Source organism: Strix uralensis, chromosome 6, assembly GCF_047716275.1.
Source record: "Strix uralensis isolate ZFMK-TIS-50842 chromosome 6, bStrUra1, whole genome shotgun sequence".
Lineage (NCBI taxonomy): Eukaryota > Metazoa > Chordata > Aves > Strigiformes > Strigidae > Strix > Strix uralensis.
The window spans coordinates 13,399,470-13,419,893 of NC_133977.1; the positions used below are offsets into that span (position 1 = coordinate 13,399,470).

At 39.8% G+C, this 20,424-nt stretch overlaps 1 protein-coding gene across 1 annotated transcript; it reads left to right on the forward strand.

The window, feature by feature from the left end:
• Positions 1-770: 770 nt before the first annotated feature.
• CCDC150 (coiled-coil domain containing 150) lies at positions 771-19,851 on the forward strand. The gene is given in 21 exon segments (XM_074873966.1): positions 771-805; positions 1,545-1,685; positions 1,687-1,760; positions 1,857-2,014; positions 2,912-2,986; positions 4,450-4,587; positions 7,022-7,175; positions 8,404-8,524; positions 8,645-8,882; positions 9,827-9,919; positions 14,295-14,464; positions 14,845-14,937; positions 15,554-15,739; positions 16,429-16,584; positions 17,163-17,455; positions 17,721-17,737; positions 17,942-18,004; positions 18,081-18,242; positions 18,583-18,625; positions 18,628-18,668; positions 19,607-19,851. Coding segments are annotated over 21 exon segments (2,640 nt in total). The 3' UTR covers positions 19,796-19,851.
• Positions 19,852-20,424: the final 573 nt, after the last annotated feature.

The following is a 20,424-nucleotide window of genomic DNA, read 5'->3' on the forward strand; positions in this document are numbered from 1 at the left end:
ATAGGTTGTCACAAGGTATTTAGATGTTGCCACACTGCATGCTGAGTGACGTCTGATCCTGTGAGAAATCCTCAGCTTGGAATTAGGTGCTCGTGCTCCCTGTTCAGTGCATGGGAGGAATTAAGTCATACACAAATGCCCCTCAGAAGCCAGATGAGTTGCCAAAAGTGAAGAGGAAATTCTAAATCTCTAGTATGAATATCTTAAACAACTTTACTTGAGCCCCCAGAACATCTAATGCTTAATGGTTGCAGCACTGTTATCTGGTGCCTGCTTCAGACATCACATTTCAGGTTTCACAGTTGTATTTTCTAACCAGGAGGCTACAAAGTCAATTTTCCTCTCTGCATAAAAATGAATCTCAGTAGACCAAAGTGGTACATTTTTAAAAGACTGACACCTCAGATGCACAATGGAGACAGCATAACTCAGTAAGATTTCTGATCTGCATTAAATAACTGCATGCCCCTGAAGTATAAAATACTATGCTTGCTTAGGGTCCCAAGTGAACATGTCATCTGATATGCAGTAAATTGATCATGTCTAAAAATAACTATTAGCCTACAGGTTAGCATGCTCCTGCAGAGCATCCTCCATATGGAGGTTTGAGCCTACAGGCCCTGAAAGCTGATTTTAAACCCCTTCAAACACTAAAATACTTCAGTGTCCTGTTGTAAAGGCAGGGTGTGGGCTGCGAGGTGGGGAGGAAGGAAGGGAGAGGAGAAGCAGAATCTCCTGTGAAAATCCCAGGACCCCGTTCATCAACAGCAATGGCGGCTCCTCAGGCACACCCTGACACTGGAGGGTGAGGCCGGACCCCTGGGGTGCCTGCCCTCCACAGGCACCGCCACCTCACGCACTGCTTAAACTGCTGGATGCAGGCTGGGCTGCGCAGGGAGCGGGTGTGTTTGAAGGGGACGGAGTGCCATGGCGGTTGGCTGGCCCGGCCACGGTGGGTGGCGGTTGGGGGTGAGGAGGGGGCTCGGGAGCTTGGCAGGCCAGGGTGAGGGGAGCGGCAGGCTGGTGGGAGAGGTGCCCTAGACCCAGGGTAGCTGCCGTGTAGAGAGGAGCCTCAGCCATGGCTTGTGAGGGTTCCCACAGGGCAAGAGCAGGAGGCCAGGCCAACCGTTATACCTACGAGCGTCAGGGCAACCACGCCTGAGGCCTTCACAGTGCTCCACCTGAGGATGAGGGTGGTGGAAAGCAAACCACCGCACCGGTGCGAGACCTGGAAGAGCTCAGCGTCAATGGGCAGAGGCAGGGAGAAAGCAGGGGTAAGCTTTTTCCTTCTTGGAGAGTTCACGCTTTTCTTGATTTTCCTCATCTTGTTCCTCTTTGCACCCATTTCCCATGCTTTGCTCTTCGCTCCGTGAGGGAGCTGGTACTGGCAGAGCCAGTGAGAACAGACTACAGCAACCAGGGGTCACAGGAAACCTTCCAGCTCTAGCAAACATGGTTTCTAATCTAATCACACCTGTAACGCATACGTGCAATGTCAGGTAGGTATGCATACACAGAGTAGGTCAGTTGTTTCTCCTTTACAGCCTCGACAATATCCACTCAGAGACCTCAGAAACACCTGCTAGTCACCCAGCCATTAGCTCCATGCAGGCCAGGGTATCATTTGTGGGAGAAAATACACTGTGGAAAAACTGTAAAACACTGGTGAATCAGAGGTGTCGTTTATAGTCTTGTACAGACACTGAAATTAAACATCTTCTGGCTGCAGACAGAAAAGGAACTGAGTCCAAAGCATGCAGGTAGTAAAAAAGGACTTTTTTTACCACTTTGTTCTTCATTGTCCCTCCATATGCTTTTTCTGTCAATTAAAGTTTTTTGCCTTTTCCTTGCAGCAGCTTAGCTGAAGCAGCATCTCAATGCAATCCATGATGAACATTTGCAAGAAATGAAAATAGTACAGCAAGAAGCAATGAAGTTGCACCAGTGCGTAAGTGATATTAAAGAGGCTGAAGAAAAGGCAAAAGAAGTAGTTCAGAGACTGAGTACTGCTATGGCAACTACAACCGGTACAAAAGATGATTTTATTATAGTTTCAAGTATTAACAGACTTGTTTTTAAGTATGTTCATCTCTGACATAGTTAAATAGAATGTATACTCAGCTGATAAAAGGAGTTTATGATATGTTGTTGTCAGTAAGAGCAAACACTTTTGATAATGAGAATCTGTGCATCCATTAATTTTTTAAAATTGTGCAGCAAATCAAGAATAAAAATATTTGAGATTTGTAATTCTCCCATCTTCATGACTTAAGTTCATCCTAGCTGTCATGTGTAGAGTTCTCAAAAGCTTTACTGTTTTTCCAGGAACTTGCATTTCTGTGGTATTTCAGTCTTAAACTTCTATTACTATCTCCCCTGAAGAGAAATGCAATGGAGTATGTCATCAATCTCATTAATTGTATTAAACAACGTGTTGCTTCTTAGTGCTTGCACTCTTATATTCAGTGTTTCAGAACAGAGAACATCAGACTGGAGAGAGAAATCAAGTTCTAGGTGTTAGTGTGGCAGTTGCATTTTATAATACCTATTGCTTTTGCAATAGTTATGAACATGAAAGGATATAAATATCTGTTCTTTTCATCTTCTTTAGATGGATATAGTGATCACAGCTGAGGAACACAAACCAGAAAATTAACTGTAGACTTCAGGACATAAGCACAAGAGCAAGGACTTTAGTAGGAGGCTGAATTTGCCAAGTATTATTTAAAGATTATAAGAAGATCCTTAAATAATATTCTGGGTGCAATTTTGGAATGTGCACAACCCAAAGGAACCTGCCAGCCATGCTTATAACTAAATACCCAGACAGAACACCTTTCATATATGATCTCAAAGTCTTTGTTCAATCGACTTAATTAGACCTGGGTCACAAAGTGTTTCTTTTTCCTAGCTAACGGAACAGCGATCCCAGCAGATCAGCCTGCAGGAGTCTTTGGAAGAATCCCAAGGAACTGTCATGTGTCATGTACAGGACAACACTAGAAGCAGAATGAAAGCGGGTTTGAGAAACTTTCATTCTTTTGTGTCTGTTTTCATTTTCTCATCTGTGAGAAAGAGCAAGAACTTGGACATCATTCCTAGAAACCAGTTAAAACACTTTATAACAACAACATTTAGTGAGAACATTGATCAGAAGAGATCATGTAGTCAAACTTCCTGCTCAAAGCAGGAGTATCACAAACACTAGATTGGGGCAGTGGTGGATTTGTCTAGCAGAGTTCAGGATGCTTTAGGTATTTTTTATAGTGCTGCAGTAATGTTCCAGTTAAGATTATTTTTCTAGCATCCGATTTGAACGTTCCAAGCTTAAATTTGGGACCATTGCCCCTTCTTAAATCATTCAATGTAACTGAAAATAGTTTGACTTCATAGTCTTTGTAACCATCTCTGAGATTTGTGGGCCACAACTGGATCCTGCCTTAACCTTTTCTTCACCATGCTAAACAAGCCTCTTTATAATTGAGGTGCTGATAAATAGATAGACATAGAAAATGCAATTTCTGAAAAATATTCTGTTGAGATAAACCTTCTGGGAGTAAGAAGGTTTTCTCCATTAATTGCCATGATGACAAAGTTAGATTTTTTGTTCTCAACATATTTGTATGATCTAGCTATTTTGGAGCATGGGGAGGGGCCATAGTTCATTGTAGAAATGAATTGGCTTACACATAATTCAAATAAACAAAACCAATCCCCCTCTCTGCATGCACACACACACACAAGCCACATGCAGTCACTCTAAGACTTCTGAATTCATAGCAACAGTTTAGTAAGGATAAAAGAAAGCAAATAGCAAAGTATCAAAACTTGAATAAATCAGGGGTTTATTTTCAATTTTTTGATGATCATCAAGGTCTCTCTAACCTGAAACATATAAAAGTCTATTACAAGTCACTAGACTTTTTTTTCCTACATGCCTTTTCTGTGTTCTTCCACGGCAGAAGTGGAAAAATGATGGATACGTTATTGAACTGTATGCATTGTACATCATGTGAGGAGTAAAGGCTTAGTTTAATTCATCTATCACTTTCTGATAGGTATAGTTGACCCTGTGGCATATTTATTAGCTAGTGTTAAAGCAAAAAAAATTCCTCACCAAACAGCATGAGAAAGACTTGTTAAGTGCCTTGAGTGTTGCAGTCACCTTCATCTTTTATAGCTTGATCTTTACTCTTTAATTGTGCAAACTTGTTAGATTCTGCCTGTCATGTAAAGATGACTATAAACATACGTACACTGCATTACATATAGAAATTGAGTTGCTTGCCATAAAACTCTTCTGCATAAGATTGGGACAAGCAGAAAGAGAGGAGAAGCTGATCAGGCTATATCTGTTCCAGTTAGATCAACTTTTCAAACTCTGAAATTTGCTTAGGTTTGCCTGACTGAATTCTGCAACTTAAAGAATTACCTGTGATATCACTGCAGGTACAGATACTACAGCAGGACTGCCAAGAGCTGCGTAAAGATGTCCAGCTAGCCCGAGTGAGGCTGCAAGAAGAGGAGGAAAGAACTGCCCACCTGGAGCAACAGGGCAAACAGCTGAAAGCTGAGCTGGGTATGACAGTGGGTTCTTGTATCTTTGTAGCCCTTCCCTCACTGGGAAGGTGTATCAGTCAACCGGAATGGAGGGCAGCTTAAGAGGGGATAAAATATTAAAGGCCTTTAGTTTGCATGTGATGTTTCTAAAGCCTCTTCCTACCTAGAGGAAACTGACAACAGTGGTAATCAGGGTAATGAATACACAACAATAATATGAAAAGATTCCATCAGCATAAATTCTTTTCAGAGGACACTTCATCTGGCAAGTAACTATTAATGCATGATTCCTGAACTGATGGGCCCATTGCTAATGAATCTTTTTGCAGGTGATTAAAAAAAATGTGCTCTATTAACCATCAGTATAAAGACAAGCTCTTGGATAAGACTCTAGTTGATCTCATTTAGAATCCCAGTCTGCTGATGTGAAAGTAGCTGCTTAAATGGGAGTTAAGTGGCATTTAATGCACTCCAGGGTAGGGGGAAGCTCCATATTATCAAAATTAAAGGTAAATGTTCCTAACCTAAAGTCTGCTCCATATTCCCAAATAACTCACAGTAACCATGCGTAAGTCCTAGCATAGTTATTGTTCTTGTGATCCTTCTCTCAGGACCTATTTCAGATTTCTAGCTACTCCTTTTATAGAAGTGTTCCTGTTTCCCATACACTTTTTTTGTTATTTTGCGAATCACATATGCAATAATTAACCTATAGCTCACAAAAGGCAGTCAGCGTTTCTGCGTAAGGCATGGCAAGAGGAGAGAAACTTGTCATGTTGTGGCAGAGTGGGCTGAATGGGGGAGAACGATGGCAGAAGAATTCTTTCCTTCACAAGTCCATATGCAAATGACAAATTTAAATGAGACATACAAGTTTTCTTTACTCCTATATCAAATAATCCTGCTGATCAATGCTTTTTCCCCTTGTTAACTGAAGGAACTTTTGAGTGATCCTTTGATGCTACCTTGGATGTCATAATATTTTGGCTAGAGTTCCCTGCCTACCCTGCTCATGCTGAATCATCTTGTGTTGTCTTCCTTTTTTTCCAGTATGTTATACAACACAACAGAATAAGAGGCTAGCTATTACAGGCAGGTTGACTCAAATGCCAACAAAAATGCTTCTGCTTTTAGATCTATACGGTTTAAGCAGGGATCTAACTATTGTTCTTTGTCAATGTACAAAAACTTGTAAAGTTGCATATGGGCTGTGGGTTATAGTCAGGACAAAATGGTTGCTTATACACTAGACAGCTGAATATGAGATTTAGAGTTGATTTGCTCAAGCAATCACAGAAACAGTATGTGTAGGAGATCGGCATGATGGCATGCTTAATTTTAAAATTAAATTACAATTAATCTATGGAATCAATTTTAAAAAGTAATTTTGCTGAAATATTAAAGTTATCAAGAAAAGTGTTAAAGAACACATTTGTAGAAGTCTTACCTGTTTGTAACATATTCAGTAACTCAGCTAAACTCAAACATTAAATCAATATGTCACCTTTTAAAATTACCAAACAGATAATAAAGCACGTCCTGACATTCTTTTCTATTTTCAGACTCCAGGAACTGTATCATTTCCCAGCTTGGTGAATAAGCAAAAGTAAATTGTAAACAAGTGTTGGTGAGGAAAATAGCTAAATAAATATCAGCACAGCCTACATGGGGCCTTTCAAATGTACCACACTTCAGAGGTAGAATTTTTATGTGGACAAATGCCAAATGTGACCAAGGCTAATAACCATTGAGTATCTTATTATTTTACCAGTATGGGGTTACTCTACTTATTGAAAGATTAACTTCCATGTTCTACTGAAATATCAAAATAGTGACATGAATGCCTTCCTTGGAAAGCTGGAACTGACCATGAAACACAGTTGTGGTAGCACAGGTATTGCATACAAAGGAGACAGACAGATTGGTGATTAATACTACAGAAAACTCAGAACCTTGGTCAACTGGGTACTAAATGGGCAAAGAGGTATGCTTACTGCCTACATAGGGACAGTGCGTGCTGTCTGAAGTCTTCTCTGAAAAAGTAAGTTTTGGTGAAGATGCGGTAAAATTTCAGCTTAGACATGAGGAGTCTCACAGTGCTGGCAAAGGATTCCTTCAGTTGTGAATTGTACCACTTCTGGCAGGGAGATCGTTTAAGTTCAATAGTATTGAGATTAATTATAGTGGAGACTAATAAGCTTGAGCTCAAGGATATGAAGTCACCCTCAATTTTCAAAGCTAAGTTAGAGCAGTTAGCACTTTCATTATTATTTCAAGGTATATTTCAGAAGAGGCTTGTCCTATAGGAGCCATATCCAGTGCCTGCAAGAGCACATAGCCACATGACAAGAGCTTAAAAGAAATAGGCAAGTATGAAATAAAGACTTGATATTTGTGAAGTGCCTGCCTAAATGACATTTAAATTTTTTCTCAGTGAACATTCTGTTTTATTGCCCTTTAGAATGCACAGCTGTCCTTTAGCAAACAACGCAAAGAGAACCTGCAGCTTCAGTCTAAAATGACTGCCCTGAGAGAAACAGCAGAGAAAGTACAGGTAATGAGAATAGCTACTCTTGTTTTCAAAATGGAAATAAAGTATAACAAAAGTGATTACAGTGAGAAATAATTATACTTTTACTGGAAAGCCACAAATGCAGGTCAGGAGACAAAGTTTAGTGCCCCCAGGTAATGTGGGCTAATGAACAACTTCCAGTGAAGAAATTCAATCACTAGCCTAGGTAACTCTTCCAGATTTCCCAACGTTAAATCTGGACAGTTTTCTTCCCAATAAACATTTTGAATCAGCTTTTTTTGAAAGTGTCTTGTCACATGCCAGGACATGCAGAACTACTGCTGCTCCCTCTTCTATCTACCCTTGAAGTAGTACATTTATATTCCTTTCCACCTTTAGATTCTACATGACTATTTTTCTATTCATGAGTCAAATATGGAGTACCTGCTTAGCTAAAATTTCCTCTGCCTTTTCGGACAAAAGGTTAACTTAACATTGACAGTTCCCAACTACACCATATCCCTCACCGCTATGTCAACCCGACTCAAACACCTCCAGGGATGGGGACTCCACCACCTCCCTGGGCAGCCCATTCCAACGTCTAACAACCCGTTCTGTAAAGAAATACTTCCTAATATCCAGTCTAAACCTTCCCTGGCGCAACTTGAGGCCATTCCCTCTTGTCCTATCACTTGTTACTTGGTTAAAGAGACTCATCCCCAGCTCTCTGCAACCTCCTTTCAGGTAGTTGTAGAGGTGATGAGGTCTCCCCTCATCCTCCTCTTCTCCAGACTAAACAACCCCAGTTCCCTCAGCCGCTCCTCGTAAGACCTGTCCTCCAGACCCTTCACCAGCTTCGTTGCCCTTCTTTGGACACACTTGAGTAAAATACTTTATGTATAGGAATGGAAATTCTATAAAGGTGGTGTTAAAAAAGTGTTAGTGTCCTTCTTTGGCAAATATTTATTTTCAGTACAGAAAAAAAAAAAAGTCATATGTTATGTGGAAACAGTGTAAATATAATATTATTTACAGAAGCATCCTGTAACAACCACTGAGAAAGAGGAATGTAGGAGTTAATAGGCATTTTAAGTACTAGAAATGCAGAAACTGAGTGGAAGTAATAAGGATCTGAGATTAAATACATTTATAAAAGCTAGGCAAGGTGAACTCAGCTTTGATACCATCTTCAAGAAGCAGCACACCACAATATGCAGAACTATAGGGATGATGCAGGAGCTCAATGACAAATTAATAGCTTTGTAAATTAATTACTCATCCCTCATCATTCTGATGTTAATGTTATTGCCTGGGTAATTTTTTCCCTTTAGGCAGAACAAGGAAAGACCGTAAGCTGCAAGAGCAAGACTCGCTTCTGAATGCTGACCACGCCAAGATTCTCAGAGAGCTGCAGAGTGTACAGCACGAGAGGGCTCAGCTTCAGAGTGCGCTGTGAGGAGTCTTCTCATCTGCAGCCTCTGCTTCCCCTTCTTCTGTTGCATTCTCACCACCTTGATTTCTGCTTCTCTAGCACTTGTCACTAACACAGAAGGGCCGGCTTGGTATTTAACGTGGAGGCCATCTTCTGTCTTTCTGTTGTGCTAGATCTCCAGCTTGGCTAATCCGTCTTTCTTTAGGGAGGCCTTGCAAGAGAGAGCATGGCCAACACAGGCAGAAAGCAAGCCTTGCTGAGGAGGCTGAAACCACACAGAGACAGCTTTTGGAATGCACTGACACTAGACTGCAAGGGGAACTTGGGACAGCTTTGCAAGAGAAAGGATCTCTGCTGGCAGAAATGAAAGATCTTCAATAGGAGGTACAGAAACCTTACGGTTTTAAAACAGTATTCTTGTAGGCTGCTTTCAGACCCACATCTCTGGAATTCTTATTTACATACCAGTTTTCCTTTCAGAACAATTATTTTTTGCTATTGCAGTGGCAAGTGTGACACACTCTCCCTTTTCCTACTATGCTTATACTTTGACTTGTAATGTCTCCTCTCTGAAGCATGAAAGGGAGAGAAGACAGGGAAGCTCTGCAGGTATTATTTCTGAACTTCAGAGTTGACTTGCAACCTTCAGATCAACTGTTCTGAAGATGTGTAGTATTTCTATGAATCTGAATGTTTTCAGTGACAGTGATCTCACATTTCTTGACAGATAAGGACAACAACAAATGAAACAACACAGGAAAGGAACAAATTGGAAGTAGAAAAAACAGAATGAGGTATCTTGCAATTTATATGGCTGTTCTTTAAATTTAGTGTTGTCTTTCTCCAAGTTTTCCTTTCATTTTGCTTACTCTCTCTTAACTACATCATTTCTAAATAATGTGATATTTACCACAGCCATATTGTTCACTTTGCTGTTTGATATTTTTCTGGTCTATATGGATGTGTCCTTTGGAGCAGCAACCTTACTGCTACCTACACAAGGCCCTATTTGTAGTAATGTTTGTTATGCTACTATGGCAAATTATAAATAATTTTCAGCTTCTCTCATCTGCTTTACCTGTGTAGCTTCCTTGCATATGCGTAGTCTGGAAAAGGAAAGTTAGCATTTGTGATATAAATGAGAAATTCCTTAGTGTTGTGACTGAAGTCAGCATGATTCTTTCATGGTTGCAGAAGAGGTCTCCAGAACAGGAGACGCTACACCTAATCCATACATAATGCTGAGGTTTTGAGATATTCATGTATTGTGACTGTGGAAATCTTGAAGTGGAATGATTAGAGTTGGATTTCCTTGTTCATAGCTAGAAATAGTTTCAATGAAATTCACTTTGCAAACACTAGAGGAAGAGAACAAGAGGCTATTGGATCACTTGGTTGCACTGGTACATGAGCAGGTAAGCCACTAATAAAGTAGATAACTGATGACCTGACTGATAAGTAACTATAGCAGGAATCAAGGTGCTCTTTGAAGTAATCTGTATTTTATGGAGAGAGGCTGATCACATCAAGGAATCAAAAAGGGGAAAAAACAAAACAAAAGGGTAAGATCTCTCAAATGTTACTACTCCATCTTTTTAGATGTCTCTGTGGGATGAGCTAAGAGAACTATATAGAGCTTCAGGCACTGGACATTTAGGTATCTCATTAAAATCCATTACTCCATTTAATTTTCTATTACAGGTACACAGCTTCTTTATCTGTACATATATATTCAGCTTGTTTACATTGGGAAGGTATTAACAACAGTTTTATGCCTTCTGTGGACAAATTTGCACATGGGACCTCATTCCTGTTTTTAACTTGTTCCCATTCCATTATTTCTCAGTACTCTTGGTCACCTGGATCAAGATACCTCACCAGTTCCAGAGAAGCTGTGTAAAAGCTTAGTAATACTATGCTACCAGTCCTTTTACCATTGTTTTTTTTTTTTTTTTTTTTTTTTTACACTGTTGGATGTAATGACCAGTTGTATACACTGGAGAAACACTTAGCTGCTGTCCTAACATCACAATGCTAAAGAATTAACTGAAACACTTTTTGAATGTTTGTTATTTGATAATCAGTAACATTTCTACAGTAGTTAATCTGTAACATACGTATATCTTTTTTCCTTTTAACACGGAGCTCCTTGGGCAGTAATCAGTTAAAGAATATGAATCAATAGAACACTATGAACCGTAAAAAGTTGCCTGATTTTTAATGTTGTATTCTTTACTGTCTTTCTAAATTCCTTTAATTCTGTCCAGGTCTTCTCATTCTTTAGTTGTTTTTGTCTCTCTGTTGCCTGTTGTCAAAGATTTCTTTCATCTCTCCATTTCTGTTGCTTGTGCTTCTAGGACAGTGGCCTTCTTGTGGCCATCTGGAAGGTTGTACCAATCTGAGCAGTTCTTCCTAGAGATTAAGCTGTCTTGGAGGAATTTATGCCATTTGGATATTTAAAAAAAAAAAAAAAAAATCTGTTTCAGTGTTTCACCTAATTGAAAATTTATACCTGAAGCAACAGAGGAAAGTTAAAATGCTCAGGGAGAGGACATAGAGCAACTTTGTTGCTTTGGGCCTTGTTTGTCCTACAGAATGGTGACTGCTCTTTTTTCCTCAGTAGCAGGTGCAGCAGGTGCTGGCAGAATTGAACAACAACAAAAATAAACTGACCTGTGACAAAGGAAAACGTCAGGTACCTCTCAGCACCTTATCTGTCAGATCAAAAGGTAACTCATTTTTCATGCTCACCTAAGATAAGGTTGTTTAACCTTAGCTCTTCAGTACTTAATTTGGACGGAAGTGCTTACTTATCTTCTCTACTTATTTGTGTAGTGTCAAGCACATATATGAAACGAGTTCTGTATCAAAATCCTCTTCGATCCTGCTCACATTGCCTTTGGGTGACAAGATGCTGTTGATGTAGCATCTCCAGGATTTGTGATAATGAAGTTGCCTAATGTGTGAAAATAGTGGAATGGCTAAGAACCACCAGGGGGCATTAAAACAAAATATATGGGTAGAGAATTACTTGAAAGATTAGAAACACGGAAATCTTCACAAAAAAATACAAATTAATATGGAGGGATGCAAACCATGGTGGTAAGCAAAAATAAAAACCATATGTATGCTTTCTTAAGCAGAAGTTAGCTAGACAGTAAGTGAGGTGCTGAAAGTAAAACTTTTACTTCAGTGTGACCTATGACATAAAATTTGGGACAGTGCTGCAGATTCCTGAGTTTCTTTTAAAAGCAGCACAGAATGTATAGTGAGAGCAAGAAAGCTACATTTATGCAACAGTCCTAGGTCTTATGGTAGTGACAGAAGGAAGTGACCAAGACATCATACTTAGATTAAAACAAGGTGAATTCTAATCCATAATTATTTCTATGGAAGGATAAGTTAAAAGTGATTCACTTGCTGCTTCTCCTATGGGACTCAGGGAAAAGAAAACATTTGCTCTGGGCAGAGAGGCATTGTCACATCGCTCTGCTTCTGTGTTCCAGATAAGATAATGCTTTTCTGTTTCTGCAATAAAAGAAAGCTGAGCTATTTTGTCACATCTCTTTTCTTAAGACTGAAGTGCAGAAGCTGGAGGAAGAGCTGTAAACGAACATTTCGATAATAGTGAGCTTTGCAAGTGCATTGCATAAAGACCAAATACACTCAGGTGAAATAGAACTTTGAGAACTTACCCCTCAGAATTAGGGTCAGACTAACTAATGCTTACATAGCCATTAGAAATCAGATTCAACACACTTTTTCCTGAAGAACAGAGGATATGTTTAATGTAAGCTGTAGGATTCTAGTCTGCAGCTGGAAACAGAACCTGATTTCATCAAAGCAAACATGAGAACTACGGAAGCTCAGCTGAACAGAGCTGTTTTTCATGCAAGTTGATTGCATGTATTCAGGCTAGAAAACACACAGTTTACAGGATTATAAAGATAGTCCTCAGGATTTATTATTATTTCCCAGTAAGAGAACAAAGAGTTGCAGATAGTACTTGTTTAGCTGTATTGCTGGGAGGCAGATAATTATTCTACTTCAGTCTGATCACTCAGTCTTAATAGACAGAAGTACAGAGAAGATGTGTGTTATCCTGATCAGTGAAACCAAGCTTGTAGGTATAAGACTGTGAAGCAGACACTGCTCTGTCATGAGTTTGCTATTCTAAGCTGTAAGGTCAAGTCACTGCATTGAGACTTCTGTCCACAAGCAAGAATGAACCCGTAACAGTAAATGCTCTTTACAGACTCCCCTTGCTTCTCAGATACCAAAACAATCTTGTAATCATTTTGAGTTGGTAAACAGAAGAGGCAAGTGACAAACTGTCAATCCTATCTATAAATCTCTATTGATCTAGAAATTAAACAGAAGATGTAACCACATTTAGGACACTTCCCTAGTAAACAGGAGGTTCTATTTTTGCCTTCTGTTTCCAGAAAGCAAAATGAATCAAAGTTTCTCTTGTACTTTATTCTCAATCATAGAGCATGGTCCATCAGACAGCCAAAGGCAACTGGATATTACACTGATGAATGCAATCCATGACCTGAATGCGTTCAGATTTGGGGAAAGTTAAAACACTCTGTTCCGTTGGTTTGCATATACCGAGAACTAGCTGTAGAAAGGTCTCACAGTGGGAGCAGGCCAGAAGGGGTGCTTGGAACCAAGGAACTGTGCTGGTTCTGCACAGCTGTGACAGCAGCTGACATCACAGGCTTCCAATGAAGTTTCAGTCAGCACCATGTTTCATTGCTGCCTAGATACAGTGGGAAGTCATATGACTTTGGATAATGTGCTGTGGAAAGTATCATAGAAGAGAGCTTAAATATCTTCCTGAAGTAACACAGACTAGGAGAATCTACTTCTGCTCCAGAATAGACATTTTGGAGAGTATTTTTTTCAATTTCTGTTTGTGGTACTCACATTTTCACTGCCTCGAAGGACTTGATGTGCTTTTGCGGTAGGAATGGCACCAAAACAAAAAAATCCCCAGAAGTCTTGGCAACAGAAGTCTCCTGATCGTAAGGCTAGGTCAGCTGCAGGCTCAAGAGAAGAAACTATGAAGTCTGATTTACGTGCTTGTGCTCACCACTCTACTTTACACTGAGTTAATTTTGAAGATGAACGTTCAAGAAACCCCGTGTCTGAATGTTAAGATTGTCCTAGGTTCAGACAGCGGGTTCTGCTAAATGCTGTAACAAACATGGGAGAAAAACTGGACGCTATAAGCAACATTCTCACTCCAAGATCATTGAAAACTGGATGGTCTACTGAGATTAATGAAGGAGACAATGTGGTGAGTGATAACCATGAAATGCAAGTTAGAATGATGGTTAATTTCAGTTGAGTATTGCTAACAATGAAGAAGTGGCTGAAAATTAACAGGGACCAAAACCTTTGAGTGCTTTTTGTTTGAAAGAGATGCAGATGAAAACTCAGGCTAAGCAACATTAGAATCAATGACTGGTTTTTACTAAAAACCCAGCTTCATGCATCTGTGGCACCTCCTGAAACCTAGGTGCCAAGAGTTCAGAAGCATTGGAACTATCAGTTAAAACACCCACAGAAAAACCCGAGAACACCACACACTCAGCTTGGGCTTAAACCAGGGGTAGAAAAAAGATTATGTGACTAGAGGAAGCTATTTCCATATTCAGAACCACTGCATAATCTTGGCACTGCTGCAAGCGTGCAGGTTACTTATAAAAGAATCCTTTAATAAAACTTTTAATAGATGACTGATTTTCCTGCTCATTTTCCTAATGATTTCTTGTACTGCAGGTGGCAAACCTGCAACACCAGTTGGACATGGCAAAAAATGGTCACAGTAAGGCAACAGCCATGCTGGAGCATGTGTTAGCTTCTCGTAACAAGACACAAGAAGCTCTGGAAGTGGTACGCACTGAGCTGGGACACAAGGACACTGAAATCAGCAACCTCAGAAAAGACAGGTAAGTGAAACTGATACTGTTTCTGTGGTCTGTCAGCAGTGTGGTGAAGGCAGATACAGTTGAAGAGTGGCACCTTCCCCATGGTTCTGGCTAATAAGGTATAGGACAAGTTTCTCTGAAAAGTTTCCTATATCCTTTCCTGCAACACTGAAACATACTTAGTGAACCAAGTACACCAAGTGCTTGTAGCTAACTCTGCAAGCTTGGCAGGCCTTGGGCATCTTGTGGAAAGTAGGTAAAAAAAAAATTTAACTTCAGTGACAGGCAAAACTTAATATGGTTAAGGCAGAGAACCAAACTGTGAGATGGTCACCACTTCAGAGGAGATGTGCATAGACTGACTTAAGGCATTATTTTTTAAATCCGATTTCCATTTTCAGGAGACAAACTCAATGAAAAATGCAGAGGTTAGAAACAGAACTGGAGCATTACCAAGCCATGGAAAAGCAGCACAGCAGCCACGTTTTTCCATAGTAACAGCCACCACTGCATTTTTGGTGTTGAGCCAAGTACCTTTTCTTTTTCTGACTACAACATAGTGTGACACATTCACTTGAATCAAGGCAAAAATATTCAATCAACTTTTGGCTGTGGAGCAGGAAAATTATTATCCAAGTGTTGGAGGCAAGCATCTCCTTGCTAAAGAAAAATTCCTTGGCACAGGTGAAGATTTTACAGTCTGCAGCTGGATACATAATATGAGCAAAGATTCTGGAAGTTTATATAGCTTTTTTTTTTTTTTTTTGTATTAGAATGGAGGGGGGAAGAGTCCAAGGAATTGCTTTCATCTCTCCTCATAATACTTAGTGTCAAAAGGATTACCTCACAACCCAAACACACTCACTATTGGCCAAGAACATTTGTTTTCCAAGAAAGGCATGGCTATATGACAAGTTGTTCTGATCCCTCTGACTCAGCCAGTCAGTGAATTGGCATTGTAAGGATTCCCATCTAGATGCCTGTGCTTAGGACATCTGTGTAATCAGACAGTTGGTGAACACACTGTTACTTCCTGTAAGTTGATACTGACTGGGAAGGAAAAAATATTCCTTTCTAAGCTTCTTCATTTGGGTAAGTATAAATCTGATTTGTTGTTACTGCACAGGTGGAACTACTTTGTAAGGCACTAGAAAGTGCTAAAGCAGACAACAAGACACTTGTTCTTAGTTTGGAAGAAGTTCTGCATGTCAATAATACCCTGCAGAGCAAGCTGATCCAAACTCAGTATGAACTGAAAAGTAAAGAAACTGAGCATCAACAGCTGATAGTCTGCAGGTAAGACCAGATCCATGATACTACACTTGAGGAGAAACATTACTTTGCACTAATGTCAGAGCTTTATGGCTTTAATCTATCTATCAATATCAGCATTGACTGTATGCTGAGCCAGCAGTATGATAAAGACAGATTCATGCAGAGTTATAGAAATGGGCTCTTTCACTCATTCCCATAATGACTCTTCGACCTGCTCTGCTGCACTGAGGAACTGTTTACCTCGGGTCATGATGGCACTTCTACAAACAGCTTTTCCATAAGGATAACAGGTATCACTTTGAAGTGGCCTGCTGTAGCAAGGAGAGCACAGGATAGCTGTTTAAATTCCCCACCCAAAACTGAACACTAGTAAGTAAAGCCTCAAACCTAAGTGTAGGTGCAGTCTGAATCTCATTATCCCTTGTCTAAACAGGATCAGCCATTTAATTTTCTGAAGGAAAGTAAGTTGTCCTAAAGTGTTTTTTCCAAAAAAGTCTGTTTACCTTGTATAGCTATTTTGAACCTCCTTTTAAATAAAGAGAATATGAAATATTAGAAAACACATTCCAATCTTTAAATAGTAGTGGTGCAGAGAGTATATCCAAGAGTCAAGTATTTACAATGGAATTGTCTTTCCTAACCTTGTGTTTAAAAAACAAAGCATATTAAATATAAACATGAATAACTGAATTTGTTTCTTCTCTTTAAAGGGAACAGTTAATGGAAAAAGCCAAGACTGAGGAAAAGATGTACACTGAACACTTAGAGTCTTTGAAGAAGCAGTTTCAAATTGAACAAGAGGCTTCTAGGAAAGCTGCCTGTCAAGAATCTGCTAAGGTGAGAAGAAATAGAATTCAAAGTTTTCAGTGAATAATTTCCAGAGAAAGGGGTCTGCTTTACAGTTTTCCAACAGAACAAAAGCAGCTTGTTCTTTGAGACAAATATTTGTCTCCTTTTCCATTCATCATGGAGTTGTCCATCACTTGATGGACAGAGTTCCAAAATTCCAAGCAGAATTTTGTCATGTGGTGGACAGAGATTTTGGTGGCCATGCATAGCGGTATCTGTGCTCTCTTAACTTTTTCAAGTATCACTCTATATCCCCCAACACAATATACCTCATTGTACATAAGATCTAGACATTGATATCAGTCATTCCAGTGACTTCCAAAGGGTAGTCTGGGGCTGTACAGCAGTCTCCAGGGATGAAATACTGGTTTGGAAGTCTGCTTTGTTTCTCGGGGGCTGTATCATAAAGCTCAGCATAACCTTAGTATTACTCAGATCCAGCATTCACTTTTCTCCCCTTTGTTAGAAGGGTAGTAAAGAAAAGTCATCACCAGGTGCTATAGCATACTTCAAATACAGCAAAACAATTGGGTGTACTGCCTATTAATTGTTATATAGAATTAACAAATTCTTACAATTAATGTGAACCCACTTTTTCTTCTTTCCCCTACGTAAAGAAATCCCTTGAACAATCCACCTCCAAACTGGCTGAAGTTTCCCATGCTAACAGGGAGCTGCCGCAGAAAGTAATAGCACTGGAAAGGTCTTTGTGCAGTTCCAAGAAAAAGCTGATAAGCCAGAGAGCTCAAGTCAGACAATGCCTGGCCTGTAAAGCTAACACAGAAAGGGTAAAGGTATGCACACATTTTTCAGTAAAGACAGACATCCTAGTTGAGAACTCCTTTTATCTCCTACTGAGAAGGACTGCTGTTGATCCTTTGCAGTGGAGCTAGACTTGAAAATAAAACTAACTCTGGACTCCAGTTCTTAACAGAAGATGAACAGATCGATAGCAGCTACAGTAATTGTGTGACTTCTCCTGTCATGTCCCCTCCCCATACTAAATATGATGCCATAGAGTGCCATCCCTCCATTAGATTTTTATAGTAGCATTGGTCCTCTATCATTTTGTGGATACAGTCTATTTAATTATTGATTGGGCCAAACATTGCTTGTGTAGTGATTAGTCCCTTTCCATCCTTTATGGCTGTAGAACTTATGGTTCAACTGGTACCTGATCCTAAATGAGAACGGAGACTCCTTTGCAACTGCCACCTGCTTTTTCCCCCTTCCCCAGTGGGGCATGGGTTCTCTTCAGTCTCACAGGGCAAGAAATAGGGACACAATGTGCAGACATCTGCAGAAATATACCCCATGTAACAGCCAGTAAGCCTGAAAAATTCCTGATGTTTTGTTTCTCTCAACAATTTCGAGACTGAATCTGAACTGAGGAAAATGAAAGCAATAAAAGAGAAGTATCAGAAGAATTATGAACAAGTAAGCTTTCTTGACCAGTTTACTGAAGAGACTGATCTGCTAAAACGTTGGAATTTCATTGTTGTATTGTCTTCAGTCACAGGAAGTCCAGAAACGTGTGTCAGAGTTGAAAAGTGTGTGGAGTGAGATGCAAGTGTTGTTGAAAAAACAACATGAAATGCAAGTGCAGAACAGGCAGCTGGAGACCCAGCTGGAAGCAGAGAGAAAGCAAAAGCAGCAGCTGGAAAACAAATGTCAGGTAAAGTGATAACAGCATGAAAAAGTGGCAAGACACCCATGGAAACATTTTTGTGCAAAATCTATGGGGTTGTAGAAGTGTCGGTAGAAAGACTTTATGAACTCAGTCAAAAGACACTGCTGTAAATCTTACTGTATCTGTATATACTCCAGAAGCACGAGTAACAACCTAACACATTCATTATATATCTGACTTTAGAGACAGACAGAATTATTATTTTTTTTTTAAGATAGAACTCTAAGCTATTTACAATAAAGATTGGAAAGTCTTTCTGTTATATTGCAATTTTTTATTTGTGCCATAAAAAATTGTATAGAAATTAGTTACTTCTTCTACCTAGAAACTGGAAAGAACAGTTAAACATCTGAAGAATACAAAAAGAAGCCAGAAAAGAAACTGAAGAAAGCCAGTATAGAGTCAGAACAGGCGACAATAGTTAGTGTTAGAATAATAATTAAAGTAACAAGATAGTATTTCAGCATATGCACCAAGTAACCCTTTCAATCTCAGATATAGGTCTCTGGTAAAGAGTCAGGTGCATACTCGGCCTTTAGTGGCATTTATCATGCTTTTTTTAAAAAAAAGTTTTTATCTTTTCTGTGAATCACTTCAATTTAGTGGGGCTTGTAAGAAAAGCTTTTGTTCCCCCAGCCTATTGCTTTTATCAGGCTCAGGATAGCTGTGTTAACCAAATAAAGTGTTGTGGCCAAATAAACTGAGCTGCTCTTGTGTCACTCTGTACGTGACATTATGCAAAACCACATTTCCCCCCCACCCTAAGAAGTCATTTGTCCTTGCATCACCTCATCCTTGCACTACTGTACCACAATATCCAAATTATTATAGTTTGCATGGATTACTATAGTAGTTCAGGATGAAAATCTAGGGGTTTAGATGTTTTATAGGGTATTAACCAGCATAAAGTAAAATAAAAAAAGTAATAAAGGTGCCCCAGCTTGAGGTCTTACATGCTGCTTATCAGTCCAAGAACTGTTCTGTGATTGGAGGATTTCCACAGCATTCTTCAGGCAAGGTTAGTCTTCCCTCATCTTTCTCAGAAGTTTGTGGTCCTCAGCATCCATTTTTCCCCCCTTCTTCCCAATGCCTCTGTATTTTATGCTGCGTTGAAGACCCATGCTGACTTCATTACCCCCCTAAGAGAGGGTCAACTTTGTAGTGAGGACCTCTCCAATCCATCCTTTTCCCAGCAATGGAAGAGGGCATCATGGAGAGCTCCTACCCCTCTGTACTGGGGAAAGATTTGAGCTGTATACTGTTCTGCTCCTTCTTGCACGGAGCTCGCACTGGAACACAGCGTGCGTTAACTGTTCTCTCTGCAGTTCTAATTACAATGTCTTGCCTAGATCACAGCTAACCTCGAAGAAGCTCACCGCTGGGTCACATTTAAGTCTAACAGCCTGCAGATAGAAGTTGAGAAAAGCCATCAGCCAAAGAACCCTGAGGAGAGCAGCTCCAAAAAGGAGGTAAAGAAAGCAAGCATGTTCACTTCAAAGGGGGCAGCAAAGAAAATAGGTGGAGGAAGTAGTTGGTAGCTCATTATCAGTCAGAATTTCAGTTTCCTAAACTTTCTTCTGTAGTTCCTTACACTGGGGTGGAAAACAGACCCCTCTAATAGTTTAGTTTGTTTCCTCCTCTTTTGGCAAAGGACATATTTAAGCAGCAAAGAATATTACAGGTACAAGATAGCTTCAAGGGACTGTTTCTGTGCTTAGAACTAAGTTCTACTACACATACTTCATGTTTTGTTCATGCTCATTAACCAAATACTTCTCTGAAAGCTAACAGCTAGTATATTTTCTTCCCTGCATTCACCTCTGTTCCAGTGGTTCTCCTTCCCCTCCTACACAGCTTTTACAGATACCCTTTCAAGAGCCGTGCTTACCTTGTTTGTGCAGATTCATCAGACTTCTCCATAATTGATACTTCTTATATAGCTGTGTAATTAGCTTTTAAAAGATGTATATATTAAACTGCTAAAACTTTAGTCTCTTCTTCCATAATGACAAAGAGTCATCAGCTTCATAAAATATTGCATCTTTTCCCAGGAGAAAAAGCAAGAAGAGCTTCTCACTCACACCTCCCTGGACAGCAGGGCTCAGGACCCGATGCCTCCAGCTGAGCACCAGGAAGGCCCCTGTGAGCTGGGCAGGAAATGAGCTCA